Source organism: Miscanthus floridulus, chromosome 1, assembly GCF_019320115.1.
Source record: "Miscanthus floridulus cultivar M001 chromosome 1, ASM1932011v1, whole genome shotgun sequence".
In the NCBI taxonomy this organism is placed as follows: domain Eukaryota; kingdom Viridiplantae; phylum Streptophyta; class Magnoliopsida; order Poales; family Poaceae; genus Miscanthus; species Miscanthus floridulus.
This window is the reverse complement of record NC_089580.1, coordinates 175,915,161-175,936,791: the sequence shown is the minus strand read 5'-3', so window position 1 is coordinate 175,936,791 and position 21,631 is coordinate 175,915,161. Positions and strand designations below refer to the sequence as shown.

At 42.6% G+C, this 21,631-nt stretch overlaps 1 protein-coding gene across 1 annotated transcript; it reads right to left on the bottom strand.

Annotated features, from left to right (window-relative positions):
* Window positions 1-284: 284 nt before the first annotated feature.
* On the bottom strand, window positions 285-16,821 carry LOC136503205 (transcription factor bHLH18-like). The gene is made up of 6 exons (XM_066498359.1): window positions 16,809-16,821; window positions 16,626-16,684; window positions 16,042-16,545; window positions 590-958; window positions 491-499; window positions 285-350 (listed from the first exon to the last, which is right to left on the bottom strand). The coding sequence occupies exons 2-6, from the start codon at window positions 16,656-16,658 to the stop codon at window positions 285-287; spliced, it is 981 nt and encodes a 326-aa protein (XP_066354456.1). The 5' UTR covers window positions 16,659-16,684; window positions 16,809-16,821.
* Window positions 16,822-21,631: the final 4,810 nt, after the last annotated feature.

Genomic DNA, 21,631 nt, shown 5'->3' with positions numbered 1-21,631 from the left:
ATGAAAGGACTAAAACAAATGAAAGAATGTACACAAAGCATACTACAAAGAAATAGAGAGAGGATCTATACAAGTGTTTCATTTCAAACGTGCTTTAGTATATGATCCCCTCACCTCTACTACCCCTAACCCTCAAACCCTATAAAGAAGGGAAAAAACAATTAAAACCATAACTTTCAGAGCAACGGAGAAGACGTAATTTTCCTTGACAAAAGAAGAAGAAGAAGACGTGATTTACATTCCACTCTCGCTACTCTAATTTTCTTCCCGTCCGTATCAACCTCTCAACTACTGAAACCTCTGAGTGTCGCGGTCAGGTTCGTTATGAGTTCAACTGTTGACGAAAAATCCTGCTCCAATCTGCATAAAATCAAAACTAAGGGTCAAACTTCTGAATATCATAAAAACTATGAGGAACCGTCTTCTGATACTTGAAGTGTTTACCATCCAACACGTTGAGCAATAACCATATATACAGTCATACACTAACTACTCCTAGCTAATTAAACAACACGTCAGAGTGATTATTTGCAAAAGAAAAAAAAACACCTCGTGGTGATTAAACATGAGAGAGACAAGAGCGCCTTGCCTTTGCGGTGATGGTAATGTTGAGGCACGAGTCTGTGAACGGCAGAACACTAGTGTTTATGATGGAGAGGCCTTGATTCTCAAGCTCGGAGATGATCATCACCAGCACTCCTCTTCTCTCCAAGCAGCATATTTTCAGCAAGACGGTGTCACCATGTATGCTCGCCTCAACCGTCGGGCTGAACCCACCCGCAGCAAAGGCGCTCCCGCTGGAGCATGAGGCGTTACTATCATTTGATATGCGGTACTTGCTCTTGAAGACGGTGGGCTCGGACGTTCTCCTTTCCCTTTGCCCCTCCAGGGTCTTCACCTTCTCCTCGAGCTGCTTCACGTACTCGATGGTGCTCCCTAGTAGAGATACCTTATCTGTCTGAAAAGTTCAGGTCGTTTAATACACCTCATGAGTGAATATCATGTATTAAATAAATATATAGTTTGCTCATACTGATTCGACCTAAGTTCTATTACAGTTTGAACCAAGTCACCAGCAAGTCTCCACGCCCCTCGTCCATCTTTCAAAACTTCATAGGCATCGTCGCCCATTGATACAGGATAAGTTTGACTAGTGATTGAATATTTACTAGTGTCTGTGTGGCTTATTTTCCTTAAGCATATATAAATCACCTTTTCCATTCAAGATCCAACTTCCAATTAAGCAATTCAATAATTTTAGTATACAACCCAACATCTTCTAACAACTATTAGCTAGTACTAGTAGGTGACTGATGTGGTGGCCTTTTATTATTTCGATATATGCCTACAGACTAAAGTTGCTAAGTTGCCAGTTTATTTTTCTGTGTCACGCTATAGCTCTTATTACTCTCGGGAAGTACCCAAAATATATATATCCAAACTACAATTATAGGTATACTCTTGCTTACATTACTAGAAAATAATATAGGGGCCGGATAATAACCAGCATCCATTCGCAAACAAACACTAGGACAGATTTGTAAATCTTGTGGCCCAACAAGTTTGTGATACATTTAAGGAACAATCAAGAGCGAGAAAGAGCATATTATTATTTGTAATTGTAGGGCAATATATAAGCGGCCAGCAACACGGCACTCCTTCACTGAAGCAACACACGACCCTTTTAGGTCTATTGGAGACAATTTCTGGATGGCCGTAGATAGATGTACAATTCAATATTTTAATTAAGTAATCGCTAAAGAGGTCAGTATACTTCCTAGGCAAAGGTTTACATTTAGTTACGACTTTCACACAATATATGTTTGCTTAGTTTAGGCTTGTTATGGTAGTCTCATTCTGGTTAAGAGCACGGGTATTACTCAACTGCACTTTATTAATTTGGTGTAGGTATTATCGAATTTCACGCCAAAAACACATATTTCACATTGGTGTGCACCCTTTTTTTTTTTTGGGTTCAAGCCACAAGCTCAATTGTCAGTTTTCCTTTACCATGAACACGTGCAAGCATAGACTAACACAACCTATTCGTCCACAGAAGCCACCGTACCTACATTCCAGTGCTAATTCATAAAATTGCTACATGCTGAGTAAAACAAAATAATGACATACCATTATGCTGTTTGCATTGAAGTTAAACTTTTCCTTAATTGGGAACAAGAATCCAGGGCGCAACTTGAACAGGCTATGAAAACCATTGAATCTTGATTTTCTCATCGCTGAGCATATTATTGGATGCAGGTATCAACATATAAGTTTTTTTTATTCATAGTAAAATCTGATAACTTCTGTATGAGGAGTATATTGGTACATCATCTCTCTCATAAGATTAATTAATCCAATATAATATCTTAATTTATCTATTTTGTTCATTGTTACTTGCCACAGGTGCAATTAATTGGTACTTTACGAAACCCTTATTCATGAGTAGTTTAATAGAGAGGAGTCAGATCCTTTATTTTTATCCTGAGTAGTCGGATTTGTTTCTCTCAAGGAGATGCATATATATAACTTTTGTATCCCCAAATTAAATCATAAATATAAGTAAGCACATACATGAATCCATAAAAAATGTGATCTTCAAAGAAAAGCCATTATCACCACTATACTAAATATTGGTTGATTAAAAGATATATAGCATAATAGAAATCTCTTGCTTGTTCTTGTATTGTTGTTTAATGTATATATACTATAAGATACCCCGTGCGTTGCTACAGAGATTCTGAAGAATTTGAAATAAAATTGAGTTGAGATGATGTATGTGGATAGTTTGCAATTAAGAGGTTGGAAGTTAGTACGTAGGATGACATAGCTATTTGTGGAGGATGAAATGAGTAGTTAGTTGGGGATGATATTGATGACTAACATGTTGAGATAGGCTCATAGTGGGGATTAGCTTTTTGTTTGGATATACAAGGCCCTTTTTGTAGTTTTGAAAAAGTATAGTACAACAGCAATTCTACAATTTTTTTTTTGAAAATTAACCAACATGTGCTTGAAACTCTACTAAGATCTGTTTTTTCTAAACCATGAAATTTAATGGTTCTGTTTTGTTTTATTACGGGAATTCATGCATGGTGTTGTAGTTTTTTTTTTTTTTTTTTTTTTTTTTTTTTTTGCGAAACATGGTTGTAGTTGTTTAACCTCTTTATCATGGTTTCTGAAAACTGACATTCAAATAGTAGGCCCTATATATGTCCGTAATACGCACTGCGATGTAGATTTACTACACAAACCATACAATGTCATATTGTTATTACTAGACTTCGAGGAAATTCTTTCAAGAACCGTACTTTTAATACTTTATAAAAATATATACTCCTATATATATATATATTGAGAAAAAATTATTTTTCAGCACGTCCTAGGTACTACCTGATGATCTACTAGGCGTACTGGAGTGTATATAAAATTTCTTCACACCCCTCGAAAATATTTTTCAGCACGTCCTGGCTACCTCGTTTTGGACTCGCGATGAACTCAATCGGGGGCCGAGCCCGGGGAGCCGGCGCCCGGCGCTCCCGCCTGCTCGTCTCGCAGACCGCCACTCGACCTAACTGGATTGGATCCAGGAGTCCAGGACTGCCGTGCCCTCACCGGCTCCCGGCTCCCGGCTCCCTGCACCCTGCGCCGCCAAAGGCCAGGCGCCAAGCCACACACACAGGCCCCGTCCTCGCGTGTGAGTCACTGCGGCGTGTCTGCCGCCGGCCGCCGGTTCACGTGCACCTCCCCAAGACCAAGTGCGGCGAAATCCAGGCTGCAGCAATGGACGTTGGAGTTGGACGCAGCACCGTTACTACCGGATTCAGGAGCTTTGCCGAGTGCCAGGGGCACTCGGCGAAGCCCAAAAACACTCGGCAAACGGTTTGCCGGGCGTTACACTCGGTAAACCTTTTTACGACAAACGCTAGTTTACCGAGTGTTTTTTATCATGCACTCGGCAAAAATGTTGCCGAGTGTTTAAAAAACACTCGGCAAACATTTTTGAGAAAAAAATAAAAAAAACAATTGCCACCGCCGGCCGCCGCCCACCATGGCCGCCGCCTCCTCCAGCGCCCAGATCCGCCACCACGCCGCCGCCAGCACACCCACGCACCACCACCACCACCACCACGCCAGCACCACGAAGCCCGCCGCCACGCCGCACTCCGCCCGCCGCCCGCCACCACCAGAGCCCAGATCCGCGCCGCCACGCTGCCGGGAAAGGAGGGGGCGCCAGATCCAGGGAGAGGGCGTCGGATCCGGCGAGGGGTGCCGCCGGGGAAGGAGGGGGCCGCCGGGGAAGGAGGGGCCGTCGGGAAAAGGAGGGGGCCGCTGGGGAAGGAGAGGCAGCTCCATCGCGCCATGCCCTGCCCCGGCCACAAAGCCACGCCGCCGTGCCACGCCTGCAATGCCGGTCCACCCCTCCATGACCGCCTGGGGTGCGCCGCCGCCAGGCCCCCTCCCTGGATCTCGCCGTTGGGGGAGGGTGGGAGGGAGGGGGCGGCACCGGCCGCCGCCGGATCTCGCCGGTGGGGAGGCCGCGCCGGGGAAGAAGGTAGGGGAGGGGGAACTAGGGAAGAAGGGAGGGGCGGGGAAGAAGAGAGGACCTGGATCCATGGTGTGGAAGAAGGGAGGAGGGGAGGGGAGGGTGAAAGCTCTAGTTTGGTTTTGGTGAATTGATGAAACCCTAAGTGCTAACCTAGTTTATCAAGTGATCATGAGATAGGTAGCACATTCTAAGTGGTGAAGCAAATGAAGATCATGACATGATGATGGTGATGCCATGGTGATGATCAAGTGCTTGGACTTAAAAAGAAGAAAGAAAAAAAACAAAAGGCTCAAGGCAAAGGTATAAATAGTAGGAGCTATTTTGTTTTAGTGATCAAGACACTTAGAGAGTGTGATCACATTTAGGTTCGATAGTCGTACTATTAAAAGAGGTGAAACTCGTATCGGAATGCGGTTATCAAAGTGTCACTAGATGCTCTAACTCATTGCATATGCATTTAGGATCTAGTGGAGTGCTAACACCCTTGAAAATGTTTGTGAAAATATGCTAACACATGTGCACAAGGTGATACACTTGGTGGTTGGCACATTTGAGCAAGGGTAAGTAACATCACTGGCGAAGTGTCTGCCCGTAGAGTGCGGACAGTCCAACGGTGCCACCGGCGCCCTAGACAGAAAAGACGGAGGTCACTGTAAGTGTCCGGACACTGGTCTCGGTTGGACCGGCGTGTCCGCTCAGTGGCAGCAGAGGGCGCGCAGCGTTGGTCTTTGACCGGACGCTGGGTCACTCAGCGACCGGACGCTGACAGGGTGTGTCCAGTCCTGCTGACGTGGCAGTGGACAGAGGAGTCGCCGAGTGACCGGACGCTGGGTGTGTCCGGTCGAGCATGACCGAACGCGTCTGGTCGTGAAAAGTCATCTCTGGATGCTTACTAGAAACGATCGGATGCTGGGGTTCAGCGTCCGATCACTTTGAGCTGCTATGTCCGGTCATCACTTGACTGTTGAGATCTGGCGATCAACATTTGAAGAGAGGGGACACGTGGCACACATCGTGTGACCGGACGCTGAGGTCCAACGTCCGGTCGATATGACCGGAGCGTTCGGTCACCCCGTGTTGTGCCCAGTGAAGGGGTACAACGGCTCTATTTCATGGGGGCTTCTATTTAAGCCCCATAGCCGGCTCAAGCTCACTCTCTTGGCCATTTGCATTGACATAGCAACCTTGTGAGCTTAGCTAAAGCCCTCCCACTTATCTCCATCATTGATTCATCATCTTTGTGAGATTGGGAGAGAATCCAAGTGCACTGCTTGAGTGTTTGCATCTAGAGGCACTTGATGTTCGTGTTTCACTGTGGGATTTACTTGTTACTCTTGGTGGTTGCCGCCACCTAGACGGCTTGGAGCAGCGAGGATTGTTGAGCGGAGGGTGGTAATTGTCTCCGGCTCTGATCGTGGTGATTGTGAGGGGTTCTTGACCTTTCTCCGTCGGAGAGCCAAAAGGTACTCTAGTGGATTGCTTCTGGCTTGTGTGATCCTCATCTTATGTTGGTTGTGTGGCACCCTATTGAGGGTTTGGCGTGTGAAGCCAATTAGCGCGTGAACCTCCAAGTGAATGAATCGCCACAACGAGGAGTAGCTTGCCGGCAAGCAAGTGAACCTCGGTAAAAAAATCATTGTGTTCATCATTTGATTCCGAGGTGATTGGTCTTCATTGGTATTCATTCTTATGATTGATTGGCTCCTTCTTCGATGCGGCAGTATAAACAAATTGCTCACTCTCTTTACATTACCACAAACTAGTTGTCAAGTTTTTTAGTGTAGCTAGTTGTGAGAGCTTGTTAGTTTGGTTAGTGTGGCTCTTTAGTTAGCTTTTGAGAGCACACTAACTTAGTGTAGTGTCATAGCTATTGTGTGGATAGAAACTATATAAACTAGAATTATGGTAGGTGGCTTGCATTTTTAGTAGGCTAGCGCAACACTTGCTTCGCCTCATAATTGTCTAACCGGTTTGTTAAGTGTTGTTGTAGAAAATTTTAATAGGCTATTCACCCCCCTCTAGCCATTAGGACCTTTCAAGTGGTATCGGAGCCGAGGTCACCGTGATTTGAGGCTTAACAACCTTCGGTGTAAAAATGGCTCAAATCAACAACACAAAGAAGCCACCCCAATTTGATGGCTCCAACTATCCCTAATGGAAGGCTAAGATGACAACTTATATCAAGTCAATCAATATGAAGGTTTGGAAGGTGGTAGAGACAAAGATTGAGATTGAAGATGAAGAGGCTCCCACTGCCGCCGAAGAAATAGTACTCCAAAATAATGACATTGCTCTTAGTGCCATCCATGATGCTTTGGATGAAAGAACATTTGAGCAAATCAAGAACATTGAGAGAGCTCATGAGGCATGGAAGAAGTCGGAAGAATCATTTGAGGGCACTCAAGCCGTGAAGGGTGCAAAGGCATACATTCTTAAAGAGAAGTTTGCAAGCTTTAAGATAAAGGAGGATGAGGGTGTGCCAGAGATGTTCCATAAGCTTCAAGTGCTTGTCAATGATCTCAAAGCACTTGGAGAAGAGATGAAGGACAAGGATTTCTCCCACAAGTTCTTGAGATGCTTACCTTCAAGATTTGGCATATTGGTCACTATTCTAGTGAGGAGTGGTTTGGACACCATGACACCAAACCAAGTGTTGGGAGATATAATGACCGATGATACATATAGAGATGATGATGAGAAGGAAGAAAAGAAGGAGAAGAAAGATGAGAAGAAGGATGAGAAGAAAAGCGTGGTATTCAAGGCCACATCATCCAAGGGCAAGGCAAAGCAAGATACATCAAGTGAAGATAATGGCTCATGGGATGATGATGATGATGATAAGAAGATGACTCTCTTTTTCAAGAAATTTGGCAAGTTCATGATGAAGAAAGGGTACCATGCTAGAAGAAAGAAATCTTCATCCAAGAATAAGGAAGAGTCAAGAAGGTGCTTTAAATGTGGAAGCAAAGATCATCTTGTTGCTCAATGCCCATACAATAGCGACAATGATGATGACAACAAGAAGAACAAGAAGAAGGAAAAGAAGGAAAGGAAAGAGAAGAAGGACAAGATGACCTTCAAGAAGAAGGGTGGTTCATATGTGGTCACTTGGGATAGTGATGCTTCCTCAAGTGATGATGACAAGATCACCAAAAAGAAGGCACTTGCAAGCATTGCAATCAATGAGAAGCCTTCTCTCTTCGATACTCCATCATGCTTCATGGCTAAGGCCACTAAGGTACAAACTTATGATGATGGAAGTGATGATGAACATAATAATGAAAATGATAGTGATAGTGATGATGATGAACCTACTAAAGATAAATTATTTGACATGCTAGAAGATGCTAATGAACACTTTGACATTAAGAGAAGGGAATGCAAGAGCTTGAATAAAGAGGTAAAAGCCCTTAAGCAAGCCCTTGATGAGCTCAAAGCAACTCATGAGAGGCTAGAGGAAGCCCATGAGAAGCTTGGCAAGGCTCACAAGAAGCTTGAAAAAGCTCATTCCTCTTTGCTTGATGAGCAAAATAAAAAGAAGTATGTTGCAACTTGCAATGTAGGCTTAACTTGTGATATAATTGATGAATCATTATCTATACCTATCATTGTTGCTCCCACTAACCCTTCTTGTAGTACTTATACTTCCACCTCATCTAGTAGTGATGGTCACACTTGTGATGCCTCACTAATGGTTGAGAATGAGAACCTCAAGAAGGAGGTCAATAAGCTCACTCACACCTTAGCTAAGGCCTATGGTGGTGAGGACAGCTTGCTTATGTGCTTGGGTAGCCAAAGAACTTTTCTCTATAAAGAGGGATTAGACTATACCCTCAAGAAAGGCAAGGCGGCTTTTGCTCCTCACAAGACTAGTTTTATAAAGAACAATGGTCAGTTTTGCACTAGTTGCAATAAAGTTGGTCATAAAGAGCATGAATGCAAAAACAAGAGCAAAAATGCTAATGTATCCTCCATTAAGCTTGATTCTTTCTACATGCTTACTAGGTGTACAAATGGTGTAAAGGCTAAGTTCATTGGTAAACCATGGATGGGCTCAAAGAAGAAAGTCATTTGGGTACCAAAGAGCTTAGTGACTAACCTTCAAGGACCCAAGCAAGTTTGGGTACCTAAAAAGAATTGATCCTCTTTTGTAGGTCAATTACAAAGCCGGAGGAAGGCATTGGGTTCTTGATAGTGGGTGTACTCAACACATGACCGGTGATGTAAGAATGTTCAACTCAATCAATACCAATGACAATGATGGTTATGATAGGATTACATTTGGTGATAATGGCAAAGGCAAGGTCAAAGGACTTGGTAAGATTGCAATATCTAATGACATGAGCATATCCAATGTGTTGCTAGTAGAGAGCTTGAACTTCAATTTGCTATCCGTGGCTCAATTGTGTGATCTTGGATTCAAATACATATTTGGGGTAGATGATGTAGAGATCATAAGTGTAGATGGCTCTAACTTGATCTTCAAAGGCTTTAGATATGAGAATCTATACTTGGTTGATTTCAATGCTAGTGAAGCTAGATTATCTGCATGCTTGTTCACTAAGTCTAGCATGGGTTGGTTATGGCATAGAAGGTTTGGTCATGTTGGAATGAAACAATTGAATAGATTGGTTAAGCATGACTTGGTTAAAGGCTTGAAAGATGTTGTGTTTGAAAAGGATAAGCTTTGTAGCTCTTGTCAAGCCAGAAAACAAGTTGAAAACACTCATCCTAAGAAAAGCATGATGAGCACTAGTAAAGCATTTGAGTTATTGCACATAGATTTGTTTGGACCAACACAATACACTAGCATCGGTGGTAACAAATATGACTTTGTGATAGTGGATGATTATACTAGATACACATATATGGGTATTCTTTCTAATGGACAAAAGTGATGTGTTTGCAACATTCAAATCATTTGTCAAGGGTATTCACAATGAGTTTGAAACCACCATCAAGAGAGTTAGAAGTGATAATGGTAGTGAGTTCAAGAACACTAGAATTGATGAGTTGTGTGATGAATTTGGAATTAGACATCAATTCTCGGCCAAGTACACTCCACAATCAAATGACCTTGTTGAAAGAAAGAATAGAACACTCATTGATATGGCAAGATCTATAATTAGTGAGTACAATGTGAGTCAATCCTTTTAGACCGAAGCTATCAACATGGCTTGCTATTGTAGCAGCCGCCTCTATTGTCACCCATTGAAAAAGAAGACACCATATGAGCTCTTGAATGGTAGAAAACCCAACATTGCATATTTTCGGGTCTTTGGTTGTAAATGCTATATCTTGAAGAAAGGCACTAGATTGGGCAAGTTGACAAGAAATGTGATGAAGGATTCCTACTTGGCTACTCTACTACAAGCAAAGCATATAGAGTTTGGAATTTGGATAGTGGTACTCTTGAGGAAGTTCATGATGTTGAATTTGATGAAACCAAGGGTTCACAAGTAGAGAATGAGAACTTGGAAGATGTTAGAGGCATTCAACTTTCAAATGCCATAAAGAACATGGATGTTGGTGAATTGAGGCCTAGGCAAGTGAATGATGATGAAGATGATCAAGTGCAAGTGTTCTCTAACTCAAATATGCAAGATGATACAAATCAAGTTAGTACAAGTGGCTCTCATGATAATGAACGAGATCAAGTGGCTAGTACATCATCTCAATCAAATGATCAGGCAAGTGCAAGCAATCAAGTTTCAATCCTCCAATCAACCAATATTGCAAGGGATCATCCATTGGACACTATCATTGGTGATATTTCAAGAGATATGCAAACTAGATCAAGATTGACTTTATTTTGTGAGCACTTCTCATTTGTGTCATCCATTGAACCAAAGAAGATAGATGAAGCATTAAAGGATATTGATTGGGTGAATGCTATGCATGAAGAATTGAATAATTTCACAAGAAATCAAGTATAAGAATTGGTAGAAAGACCAAAAGGACACAATATGATTGGAACCAAATGGGTCTTTAGAAACAAGCAAGATCAAGATGGGATAGTAGTAAGGAACAAAGCAAGATTGGTAGCACAAGGCTATACACAAGTTGAAGGTCTTGACTTTGGAGAAACATATGCCCTGGTTGCTAGATTAGAAGCAATTAGAATCTTGCTAGCCTATGCTTGTGCCCACAACATCAAGATCTATCAAATGGATGTCAAGAGTGCATTTCTCAATGGTTACATCAATGAAGAAGTATATGTTGAGCAACCTCCTGGTTTTGAAGATGATAAGAAGCCCAACCATGTGTACAAGTTGAAGAAGGCATTGTATGGCTTGAAGCAAGCACCTAGAGCATGGTATGAGAGATTGAGGGACTTCCTACTCTCTAAAGGGTTCATAATGGGCAAGGTTGACACCACTCTTTTTGTCAAGAAGATTGGAAAAGACTTGTTTGTATTGCAAATCTATGTTGACGACATTATATTTAGATCAACAAATCAAGACTTTTATGATGAGTTTGGAAAGATGATGGCTAGTGAGTTTGAGATGTCTATGATTGGAGAGTTGAGTTACTTCCTTGGTCTTCAAATCAAGCAATTGAAAAATGGTATATTTGTGAGTCAAGGCAAGTATATCAAGGACATGATTAAGAAGTTTGGCATGAGTGATAGTAAAGCCATTAGTACACCAATGGGAACAAATGGTAACTTGGATAGTGATGCAAGTGAAAATATGGTGGATCAAAAATTGTATCGATCTATGATTGGAAGCTTACTCTATGTGACCGCATCAAGGCCGGATGTCATGTTTAGTGTATGCATGTGTGCAAGATTTCAAGCCTCACCAAGAGAAAGTCATTTGAAGGCTACAAAGAGAATATTGAGGTACTTGAAGCATACACCAAATGTTGGTTTGTGGTATCTCAAAGGAGCAAAGTTTGAGCTAGTTGGTTACTTCGACTCGGATTATACGGGATGCAAGGTTGAAAGGAAGAGCACCTCGGGCACATGTCAATTGTTGGGAAGATCACTTGTTTCATGGTCATCAAAGAAGCAAAATAGTGTTGCATTATCAACCGCCGAAGCCGAATACATATCCACCGGTAGTTGTTGTGCACAAATACTTTGGATAAAGGCCACTTTGAGTGACTTTGGAATCAAGTTCAAGAAAGTGCCATTGCTATATGACAATGAGAGTGCAATCAAGTTGACCAACAATCTGGTTCAACATGCAAGAACAAAACACATTGATGTCCGCCACCATTTCATAAGAGACCACCAACAAAAAGGGGACATTTGCATTGAGAGTGTAGGCACTGAGGATCAACTTGCCGATATATTCACCAAGCCATTGGATGAGAAAAGGTTTTACAAGCTAAGGAATAAGTTGAACATATTGGATTTCTCAAATATGTGTTGATGCACCCCCTCCCCCCCACTTATATGACATGCCTCTCCTTCGAGCAATCCAAGGTAAAAGTTGATTGACATGGCATACATCCTTGCTAAGGACATGATTAGTGCATCTAGTCATCTTTCACATTTAATAGGCTCATTCATGAAAATTAAATAAATTTGATGATTATATGGTATCACTATTGCTTCTATGCTTGACTTGATCTAGTGGTAGCATATGACATGTTTGTGGGCTTGTAAACCTAGTGTTTGATTTAGAAAATGAGTTCTAAGTGTTTAACTCAACATGGTACAAGATAACTCTTATTTAGAGGTGTGAAGAAGCTTGTCCTTAGATCAAACCGAGTTAAATGTCTTTGGCAAGTATTCTAGATTGAACCAAATTTGGGAAAATGGTCCCCACCCTATTGATTGACATTGATAATCTCAACCTATCTATTTTTTGAACCTTTGTGGTCATTGATGACAAAGGGGGAGAAAAACAAAGATATTAGTGATATTAGTATATGTGGAGAAAAACAAAGATATTAATATACTAAGATGGTGAAAAGACAACAAAGAGGAAAAGAAATAAAGATATAAGTGATAGGGGAAAAACTTGACATAAGGGGAGAGATATGATAAAGGAAAGGGATTAATTAAAATTTTGAGCACACAAGTAGGGGAAGCAAGCTCATGAACTTGTATGGTGTATTTGAATGTGCATTTCACATGTTTGCTTGCATGGCACAAGTTTTAAATTTTAATATCCATACTTGTGTGGTGTATGCTAATTGTAGGTTTGAATGATGAAATGGAAATCTAGCATGCATAAGTCTATCTAGTGATTTCATTTCCAAGTGTTTCCAAGTGGTATCGAGCTAACCATGGTGCTAAGGATGATATAATGGTGCACTCCAATTGGTATCACGCTTTAAAGGTCCATCTTTTATACCTTAGCATCATTTGGTAGACAATGTCTCCTATATTTCCTATCTAAGCATATGTGCAAGCTTCAATCCAAACTCTTAGCACATATATAGGGGGAGCAGTTGCTACCATTTGGGGTTCATGAAACTTATCCGTATCCTTTTACACATAGTAAATATGCTTGGACAAGCAACATGGATTCAATTGAATTTTAATCCATATCTTTGTGAAAGAGTTGTCATCAATTACCAAAAAGGGAGAGATTGAAAACTCTAGTTTGGTTTTGGTGAATTGATAAAACCCTAAGTGCTAACCTAGTTTATCAAGTGATCATGAGATAGGTAGCACATTCCAAGTGGTGAAGCAAATGAAGATCATGACATGATGATGGTGATGCCATGGTGATGATCAAGTGCTTGGACTTGAAAAGAAGAAAGAGAAAAACAAAAGGCTCAAAGCAAAGGTATAAATAGTAGGAGCTATTTTGTTTTGGTGATCAAGACACTTAGAGAGTGTGATCACATTTAGGTTCGATAGTCATACTATTAAGAGGGGTGAAACTCGTATCGGAATGCGGTTATCAAAGTGTCACTAGATGCTCTAACTCATTGTATATGCATTTAGGATCTAGTGGAGTGCTAACACACTTAAAAATGTTTGTGAAAATATGCTAACACATGTGCACAAGGTGATACACTTGGTGGTTGACACATTTGAGCAAGGGTTAGGAACTTCACCGGTGGAGTGTCAGCCCGTAGAGTACAGACAGTCCGACGGTACCATCGGCGCCCTAGACTGAAAAGATGGAGGTCACTATAAGTGACCGGACGCTGGTCTCGGTTGGACCGGCGCATCCGGTCAGTGGCAGCAGAGGGCGCGCAGCATCGGTCTCAAACCAGACGCTAGGTCACTAAGCAACCGGACGCTGACAGGGTGCGTCCGGTCCTGCTGATGTGGCAGTGGATAGAGGAGTCGTCGAGTGACCGGACGCTGGGTGTGTCCGGTCGAGCATGACCGGACGCGTCCGGTCGTGGAAAGTCATCTCTGGATGCTTACTGGAAATGACCGAACGCTGGGGTTTAGCGTCCGGTCACTTTGAGCTGCTGCGTCCGGTCATCAGTTGACCGTTGAGATCGAGCCATCAACATTTGAAGAGAAGGGACACGTGGCACGCATCGCGTGATCGGACGCTGAGGTCCAGCGTCCGGTCGATATGACCGGAGCGTCCGATCACCCCATGTTGTGCCCAGTGAAGGGGTACAACGTCTCTATTTTGTGGGGGCTTCTATTTAAGCCCCATAGCCGGCTCAAGCTCACTCTCTTGGTCATTTGCATTGACATAGCAACCTTGTGAGCTTAGCCAAAGCCCTCCCACTCATCTCCATCATTGATTCATCATCTTTGTGACATTGGGAGAGAATCCAAGTGCATTACTTGAGTGTTTACATCTAGAGGCACTTGGTGTTCGTGTTTCGCTGCGGGATTCGCTTGTTACTCTTGGTGGTTGCCGCTGCCTAGATGGCTTAGAGCAGTGAGGATCGTTGAGCGGAGGGTGGTGATTGTCTCCGGCTCCGATCATGGTGATTGTTAGGGGTTCTTGACCTTTCCCCGGCGGAGAGGCAAAAGGTACTCTAGTGGATTGCTTGTGGTTTGTGTGATCCTTATCTTGTGTTGGTTGTGCGGCACCCTATTAAGGGTTTGGCATGTGAAGCCAATTAGCGCGTGAACCTTCAAGTGAGTGAATCGCCACAACGAGAAGTAGCTTGTCGGCAAACAAGTGAACCTCGGTAAAAAAAATCATTGTGTTCATCATTTGATTCCGAGGTGATTGATTTTCATTGGTATTCATTCTTGTGATTAATTGGCTCCTTCTTCAATATGGTAGTATAAACAAATTGCTCACTCTCTTTATATTACCACAAACTAGTTGTCAAGCTTTTTAGTGTAGCTTGTTGTGAGAGCTTGTTAGTTTGGTTAGTGTGGCTCTTTAGTTAGTTTTTGAGAGCACACTAATTTAGTGTAGTGTCATAGCTATTGTGTGGATAGAAACTATATAAACTAGAATTGTGGTAGGTGGCTTGCATTTTTAGTAGGCTAGCGCAACACTTGCTTCATCTCATAATTGTCTAACCGGTTTATTAAGTGTTGTTGTAGAAAATTTTAATAGGCTATTCACCCCTCTCTAGCCATTAGGACTTTTCAGAGGGGCTGGATCCGGCAGGAAAGATGAAGGGGAGGGAGGGGAGGGGCCGGCCGCCGGTGTGGAAGAAGGGGAAGGAGGGGAGGGGCCGGCTGCCGGCGCGGAAGAAGAAGGGGAAGGAGGGGAGGGGCCGACCGGATCTCGCCGATGGGGAGGCGGCGCCGGGAAACGGGAGGGGAGGGGCCGCGCTGAGGAAAAAGGTAGGGGAGGGAGGCGGCGCCATCGGAAGGAGAGGGGGCGCTGGGGGAAGGGAGGAGAGAGAAGGGGTGGGGACGGGAGGCGTGGGGGTGCTGGGGATGCGGTTAAGTAAGGAAATTTTTTTGTTTGCCGAGTGTTCTAGATCGGGCACTTGACAAAGTTTTTTTTTCATTTTTTCTTCTTTTTTTGCCGAGTGTTTTAGATTTGAGCACTCGGCAATTTTTTTTATTTTTTTCTTCTTTTTTCTTTTCCCGAAAAAAAGATTTTATTTATTTGCCGAGTGTTTTTTTAACACTCGGCAAATCATCTTTTTGCCGAGTATTTTTTTTGACACTCGGCAAAACACCCTATTTACTGAGTGTTTTTTTTTACGAGTGTTTTTATCGTGGCACTCGGTAAAGAATTTATTCGTCGAGTGTCCAAAAAAATACACTCGACAAACCCAAAAACACTTGTAAATTTGAGGATTCCAGTAGTGCGTCCAGGTCACAGGCACCTCCTCACGCACTCGCGCCCCTATGCTGCTCCACAAATTGCCGCGAGGCGAGAGTGCGAGACGGAGCCGCCAGACGCCATCGTCGTCCGGTGTTTAAATTCGACTGCGCGCGGCCAGCGTCCACCCGCATCAGCATCTCATGTGATACTTCAGTTTCGATTTATATCAAATTATCCTTTCGTAATCTATATCTATTCAAGGTATAGCATGAAAACACACAGCAGGAGAATCCACTCACAGATCCACTGTCAACAGCCTATTTGGATTAGAGAACGACCACACAAGAACAAGATCGATATGCAATTATGCATTACCTTGGTGAGGTCTGGGACGATGGTGGCCAGCGCCATGAACTGCTGCTGCATCTTCTCGCGCCGCTTGCGCTCCGCGATGACATGCTCCTGCGTGTTCCAGTGCGTCCGGCTCCCCCTCTCCGGCGGCATCTGCTGCACCGCTTCAACACCGGCTTCCGGCCAATCTCCTCCTGAGGAGAAGTCGTGCGTGCTTGGAGGCTGCCCGCCGAAGGAGAGGATGCGATTGCTCGACGACGATGACGGCTGCCCTGGCTCATTCTTGACTGGCCCGAATAACGGCAGCGGCCGGGGTAATGCCGGGACCCCAAAACCCGGAAAACTGGAGCTGTGGTGGTAATGATGAGGAAGGAAGGGGCTAGGGGACCTAGGCGGCGCCATTGTTGGTGGTGTGTAGTACTGCAGCTGCTCGGGCTGTCGCTCGGCGAAATGGTGTTGCTGTTGAATCCCGGCGAGATCTTCTTCTTGCTGCCTGTACATGTATGCTAGCTCCTCCTCAGAGTAGTCCTGTAAGAGGCAAGAACCAAGAATTAGTCGAAGCATTCAAGTTTTCAGGTGGGTCTCGTGCTAGTTCTTAGCAGTCTTACCGGATGTGATTGCCATTTGTTGAGTTCATCCATCGCCCCGATATATATCCTCCAAATCACTAAGAGCGCACAAGAAGATAGAAGAGCAAGAAATACGAATCAGAAGAAAGAAACAGCGAGATATTTCTAACCAAAAATATGCAAAGAACTCCTTTTCGGAGATCAAAAGAATTGAACACGCACCTGGTCTGATTTGTTTTTTCCTTATGTTACCCAGTTCCCACTGCTTCAAGACTTCTCTCTCGATCGGTGATGCTTTTATACAGGCCCGGCCGGTGGTGTGAATTACGGACCCCTTCTGTTGTGAAGAAGGCGTTCACGTGCTCCTTGCGTTGTTTCTCAGAAAAGGCAACGACTTGCAGCACGATTGCATGGTTGGATCTGCATGCACACGCGTTCCTTTTTTTTTTTTTTTTTTTTTTTTTTTTTTTTTTTTTTTGCCAAGGCGATTTATTCCTCTGTCTACTTTTGGTGATATCACGGCGCTGATCCGCGAAGATCTCGTATTATCTTCTTTTTGCTAAGAAAATATGTGATGTATATGCTGCACCAAGTCTGTATAAACAAGTCTTCGGCATATATAGCTCAACAGAGCCTGTCATAAGATTCAGTAGGTTGGGCGACAGTGACACTCGTTTTAGCTAGAACTGTCCCAACGTAACTGTTTGTTTGAAGAATTGAAGTAGCTTATCTCTATCTCCCTCAGCTCCAAATTAAGCTTGATAGTTACAGCCAAGGTGTTGTGTAAGAAATTCTTTGATGAACATGTAGCTTTTTTTTTTAGAAAGGACGTCAAAAGCTTTGCTGTAGTTTTTATTAGACAATAGAAAAGAAAAAACAGAAGAAGCACCAACAAATATTTACAAACCGACAGCCACGCCCTGGTTACCAACTGAGCAAACTAGGCGACTGAAAACAAGAAGGAAGCCAATAATAAAAAACCAAAAACCAAAGGGGTGTGCACTGTTGAGGAAACACGCATCCTGTTCGCTTGGCTTATAAGTCGTACTTTTTCAGCCAATGAACAATATTTTTCTCTCACAACAAATCAGCCAATAATATTTTCAGCCATGGCTTATCAGCCAAGCGAACAAGGCATTGTTGCTGAAAGTACTGTTGGCTGATTTGGTGTGAGAGAAAAATACTGTTCGTTGGCTGAAAAAGTACGACTTATAAACCAACAAATCCAAACGAACGGGGTGTTTAGTTGCGTCCAATATATTGCACCGTCGCCACTCGCCAATTGTTTAATTAGGAGATCCATGTGATAATGGCGTACGGTTTTTTATGCTGAACCTGCAAGCTTTAGACTACAGCTCGAAGCAAATCCCAAGAAAGGGGATTCAAATCAAAAGTACAAATAGGAGATAAACCTTTCCATGCCAACTGCCTCCTGAGTCCAATCCGAAGAAAATCTGAAGAAAATCATAAAGGAAAATAAAAAAGAGTCCAATGTTTGTCTTGGTCCTGCCAATGAGGGTCACACATGCTAATTGTTTGAAGACCATGTTGTTGCATTGTACCAGCTAGGTGAAGTGCTATACAACAATTGAAAAATATATGGCTGTGTGCACATGCAAAAGCCAACAAATCTGTGATCCAAGCGCTGCCACCTTCTCAGGTGGAGCAAACAAATAGTAAACTATTTAGGACAGCTTTAACTAATCATGCAATTACTTCGCTTTAATTGTCATCACGTCATGTCATGATATGCTATGCTGTCAAACTACTAAAAGATACATGATCTTTTGATTCAGTTATATACTTCTGATTTTGACACCTGCAACTCCGTAACATCGTTCTCATGTTGAAGCCACCGTAATGCAGTTAAGCGCTCTTTTCTTCTTTTAAAAAATAAAAAATAAAAAATAGCCACGTGATAGTTAGCTTCTAGGAACAGCATAATCGAGCTCTTAGTTTGGCTATCTTTTAACTGAAAATTCAGACTTGCTGGCACCGGTTCCGAGCAGGATTGGTTAAAATTGTCACCAACAGCGATTCCGATGCTGAATATAAAATTAATATATGCAAATTTTGCTTAGATTGAGCGGCTTCCTGTACTGGTAAACTGCTCATCTCCCAACATCACATGGCCTAATCAGTAATTAGCCAGTTGACAACATGGCCAGCTTGACCATTTAAAACTGGAACTTGGGACTTCGTGTTGCTATTGTCGTTTGTGATCTTGTTTTAGGCCAGGAAAACGAAGGCCTGCAAGAATTTGTGTTTCATTTTTTCCTTTTTCTATCCTCTTGCAATCATGTCTATTGCCAAAAGCAATTACATATATTGCTAGCACTCTAGCAGTAGTGCAGTGCCAGCACAGCACAGCACACAGGACTACTTTGCCAGCATCGACGAGTTACTCAAGTTGGATCGATGAATTGCCCTAACTACACTCACATGCCAATTAATCTTGTAATTATTACTAGACAGCTACTTGCTGCAGCTCAGACGATAAGCTATTATATACTGTATATTATATATACTTTGATTGGAGAAGGCCAGGGATCATGCTGCAGAGTCATGCTTGCATCAACTTGAGGTATGTACACTAGCTGCAACTAGCTAGCAGGTCCGGACCATCTGTTGTACATGATGGCGCACATCATACAGGATCCTGTGTATCTGGAGAAAATGGAGAGGTACAACTAAACCAAAGACTAGTCTAGTGGAAATTATTAAAGTCAGAAAAGGGTAATCTTTGGAGTTGTCAGGATGTTGTGATCCAATCCTGAAGAGGCTGTGTGTTTGTTGTCATCCCACAAGTATAACTAATATAAGACTCACTACCCCAGATCAGGACATCACTGTCGGTTCAAAAACCTTCTTCACTGTCGGATTTTGAACCGACAATGGCATACCGGCAGTGATGAGGGATTGACATACTGTCGGTTCTTAAAAACCGACACTGATCTGCAGGAAACAGTGTCGGTTTCTGACTCCACCCGATAGTGTCTAGTTGAACAACACTACCGGTTTGTAGTCCCAACCGACAGTGATGGTTGCTTCAAGAGTGTCGGTTCTTGGCTCAAGCCAACAGTGTTGAGCGAGCCTACATTGTCGGTTCATAACTCAAGCCGGCAGTGTTGATCTAGACAACACTGTCGGTTGATGGCTCAAGCCGGCAGTGTTGAACAACACAACATTGTCGGTTCATGGCTTAAGCCGGCAGTGTTTTGCAAGACAACACTGTCGGTTTGTTGATAACCGGTAGTGTATTGCAAGACAACACTGTCGGTTCGTTGCTAACCAGCAGTGATGGCCCATTCACATTTTATTTTTTTATAATTGATTTTAATTTATATTTTTCGTGGAATCGGATTTTGCTTTATATATGCTACGTAAACGACAGGTCCATCAATATTAAACATTACAAATGTTACGGTTACAGTTCAAATGTTCTTATCCAGATCTCGATCCCTCAAAAAAATATTGTTTTCAGACTTCACAGATTGTGCAATGCTTCTCAGACTTCTTACAATAATCTGACGAGCCGCTCTGGGCCATACTGGTCCTTGTACCTCACGGATTGTGCAGTGGAAAATACTCCATCTTTTTCCAATACCTCAGCTAAGATGAATTTTGCGAGCTCCGATTGTAGTGCGACGATCTCCATGTCTAACAGTCTTTGGTGGTTATATTTCTTGCGTTATCGTTCAAAAAAGATGATATCCAAAGAGGAACATTAAATCATTTTGTTGAATTATTAACAGACATAAATGAAATGGGGATTATACACACCAACTTATCGGCTTCTTCCGATTTCCCGCCGATGTTGCGAAGCATTACCCACATTATATAAAACCTGCATTCATTGTTTTCCGCCGGCTGTGATAGGTACTCCCCCTCCATTTCGACAACCTTGAATGGGACCGACGTCCCACCGATATGTCTTTTTCGGACAGTAAGCAACATTAAAGGGAGAAACATTAGAAAGCGGTATGTGTGATTAGAAAATAATATGTTATTAGGATCGCTTACTAATTTAGCACTGTCACCAGTGCATCCAGATGATGAAATAGTTTTTTCTTCGAGTCCCACACCTCGATCAGATTTTTGGCAAGATTGACACAAATAAAGACGAAATGGTTGCTACAATTACAGAATCTTAATTATCGAATAATCTTAATGAAAAAAGAAGCATAAAATTAAAATTCAAGAACACATACTTCCAGTTGTAGGCTAGAAGTATGTGGGTTTTCTTCTTCATCGTGAATTCATCGAAAATAGCAATCAATCTCTGTTTTAGGTCTTCCACGTCACATCCATGGAGGCCTAGATATGTTCTCTCATTGACTCGCAAGGGGTCCAAGAAGCCTATGTAATCCCATTTGCTTTTTAGAATGCAAAATTTTGCTATACACCTACATAAAATCATGGAAAGTGCTCAAAAGTTAACAATTTGTCTCGAGAGAGTAGTTAATTGTAATATCGTGCGTGTAGGGTACTTACATAGTCCACAACGTCAACATTTGAACATCGAGAGAGCGTTTCTGGTATAGCTGAAATAAGTACTCCCACTCAACATCGAACTTCTCTTCTTCAGGATAATGGAAAACATGTGGCGAACAGATAATAACCTCAAAACCAAAGTCGGCCGTCTCTGTTACTTGAGCCATGTAATATTCATGCAACTGGCACATATATATTGTCAGATTTTTATACTCCTCATCGGGAACCAAAAGATTGCCCCTTTCATACTTCATTGTCGGTGTTGCCGTCCCTTGTACATCATAATAGATGGTCGTGACCTCTTCCAAGGTTAATCCTGGGTTGTCTTCGACGTACTTCTATATGTTCCTTAAATCTTTATTGTGTATTTCTTCGTCTCTTGTTGTAGCGTATTTATTCTGTGTTTGTCTTTTAAATTCAGACTTCAACAAATACGAAGGCAGTGAGGCACCGAGATTGAAGAAACTAACACAATCTTCCTTCGAGATGTGTGCTGTAAATTTTTCTTTCATCAAGGTGGTAACGCTGCCACTGAATGACCTTTTTCTTTT

Excerpts from the sequence above, each read along its gene's own strand:
- LOC136503205 (XM_066498359.1), bottom strand. The coding sequence starts at position 16,658 with ATGGATGAACTCAACAAATGGCAATCACATCCG. Across the intron at positions 16,546-16,625 it reads ACAAATGGCAATCACATCCG|GACTACTCTGAGGAGGAGCT; the intron begins GTAAGACTGCTA and ends TGCCTCTTACAG. Across the intron at positions 959-16,041 it reads TCGTCCCAGACCTCACCAAG|ACAGATAAGGTATCTCTACT; the intron begins GTAATGCATAAT and ends TGAACTTTTCAG.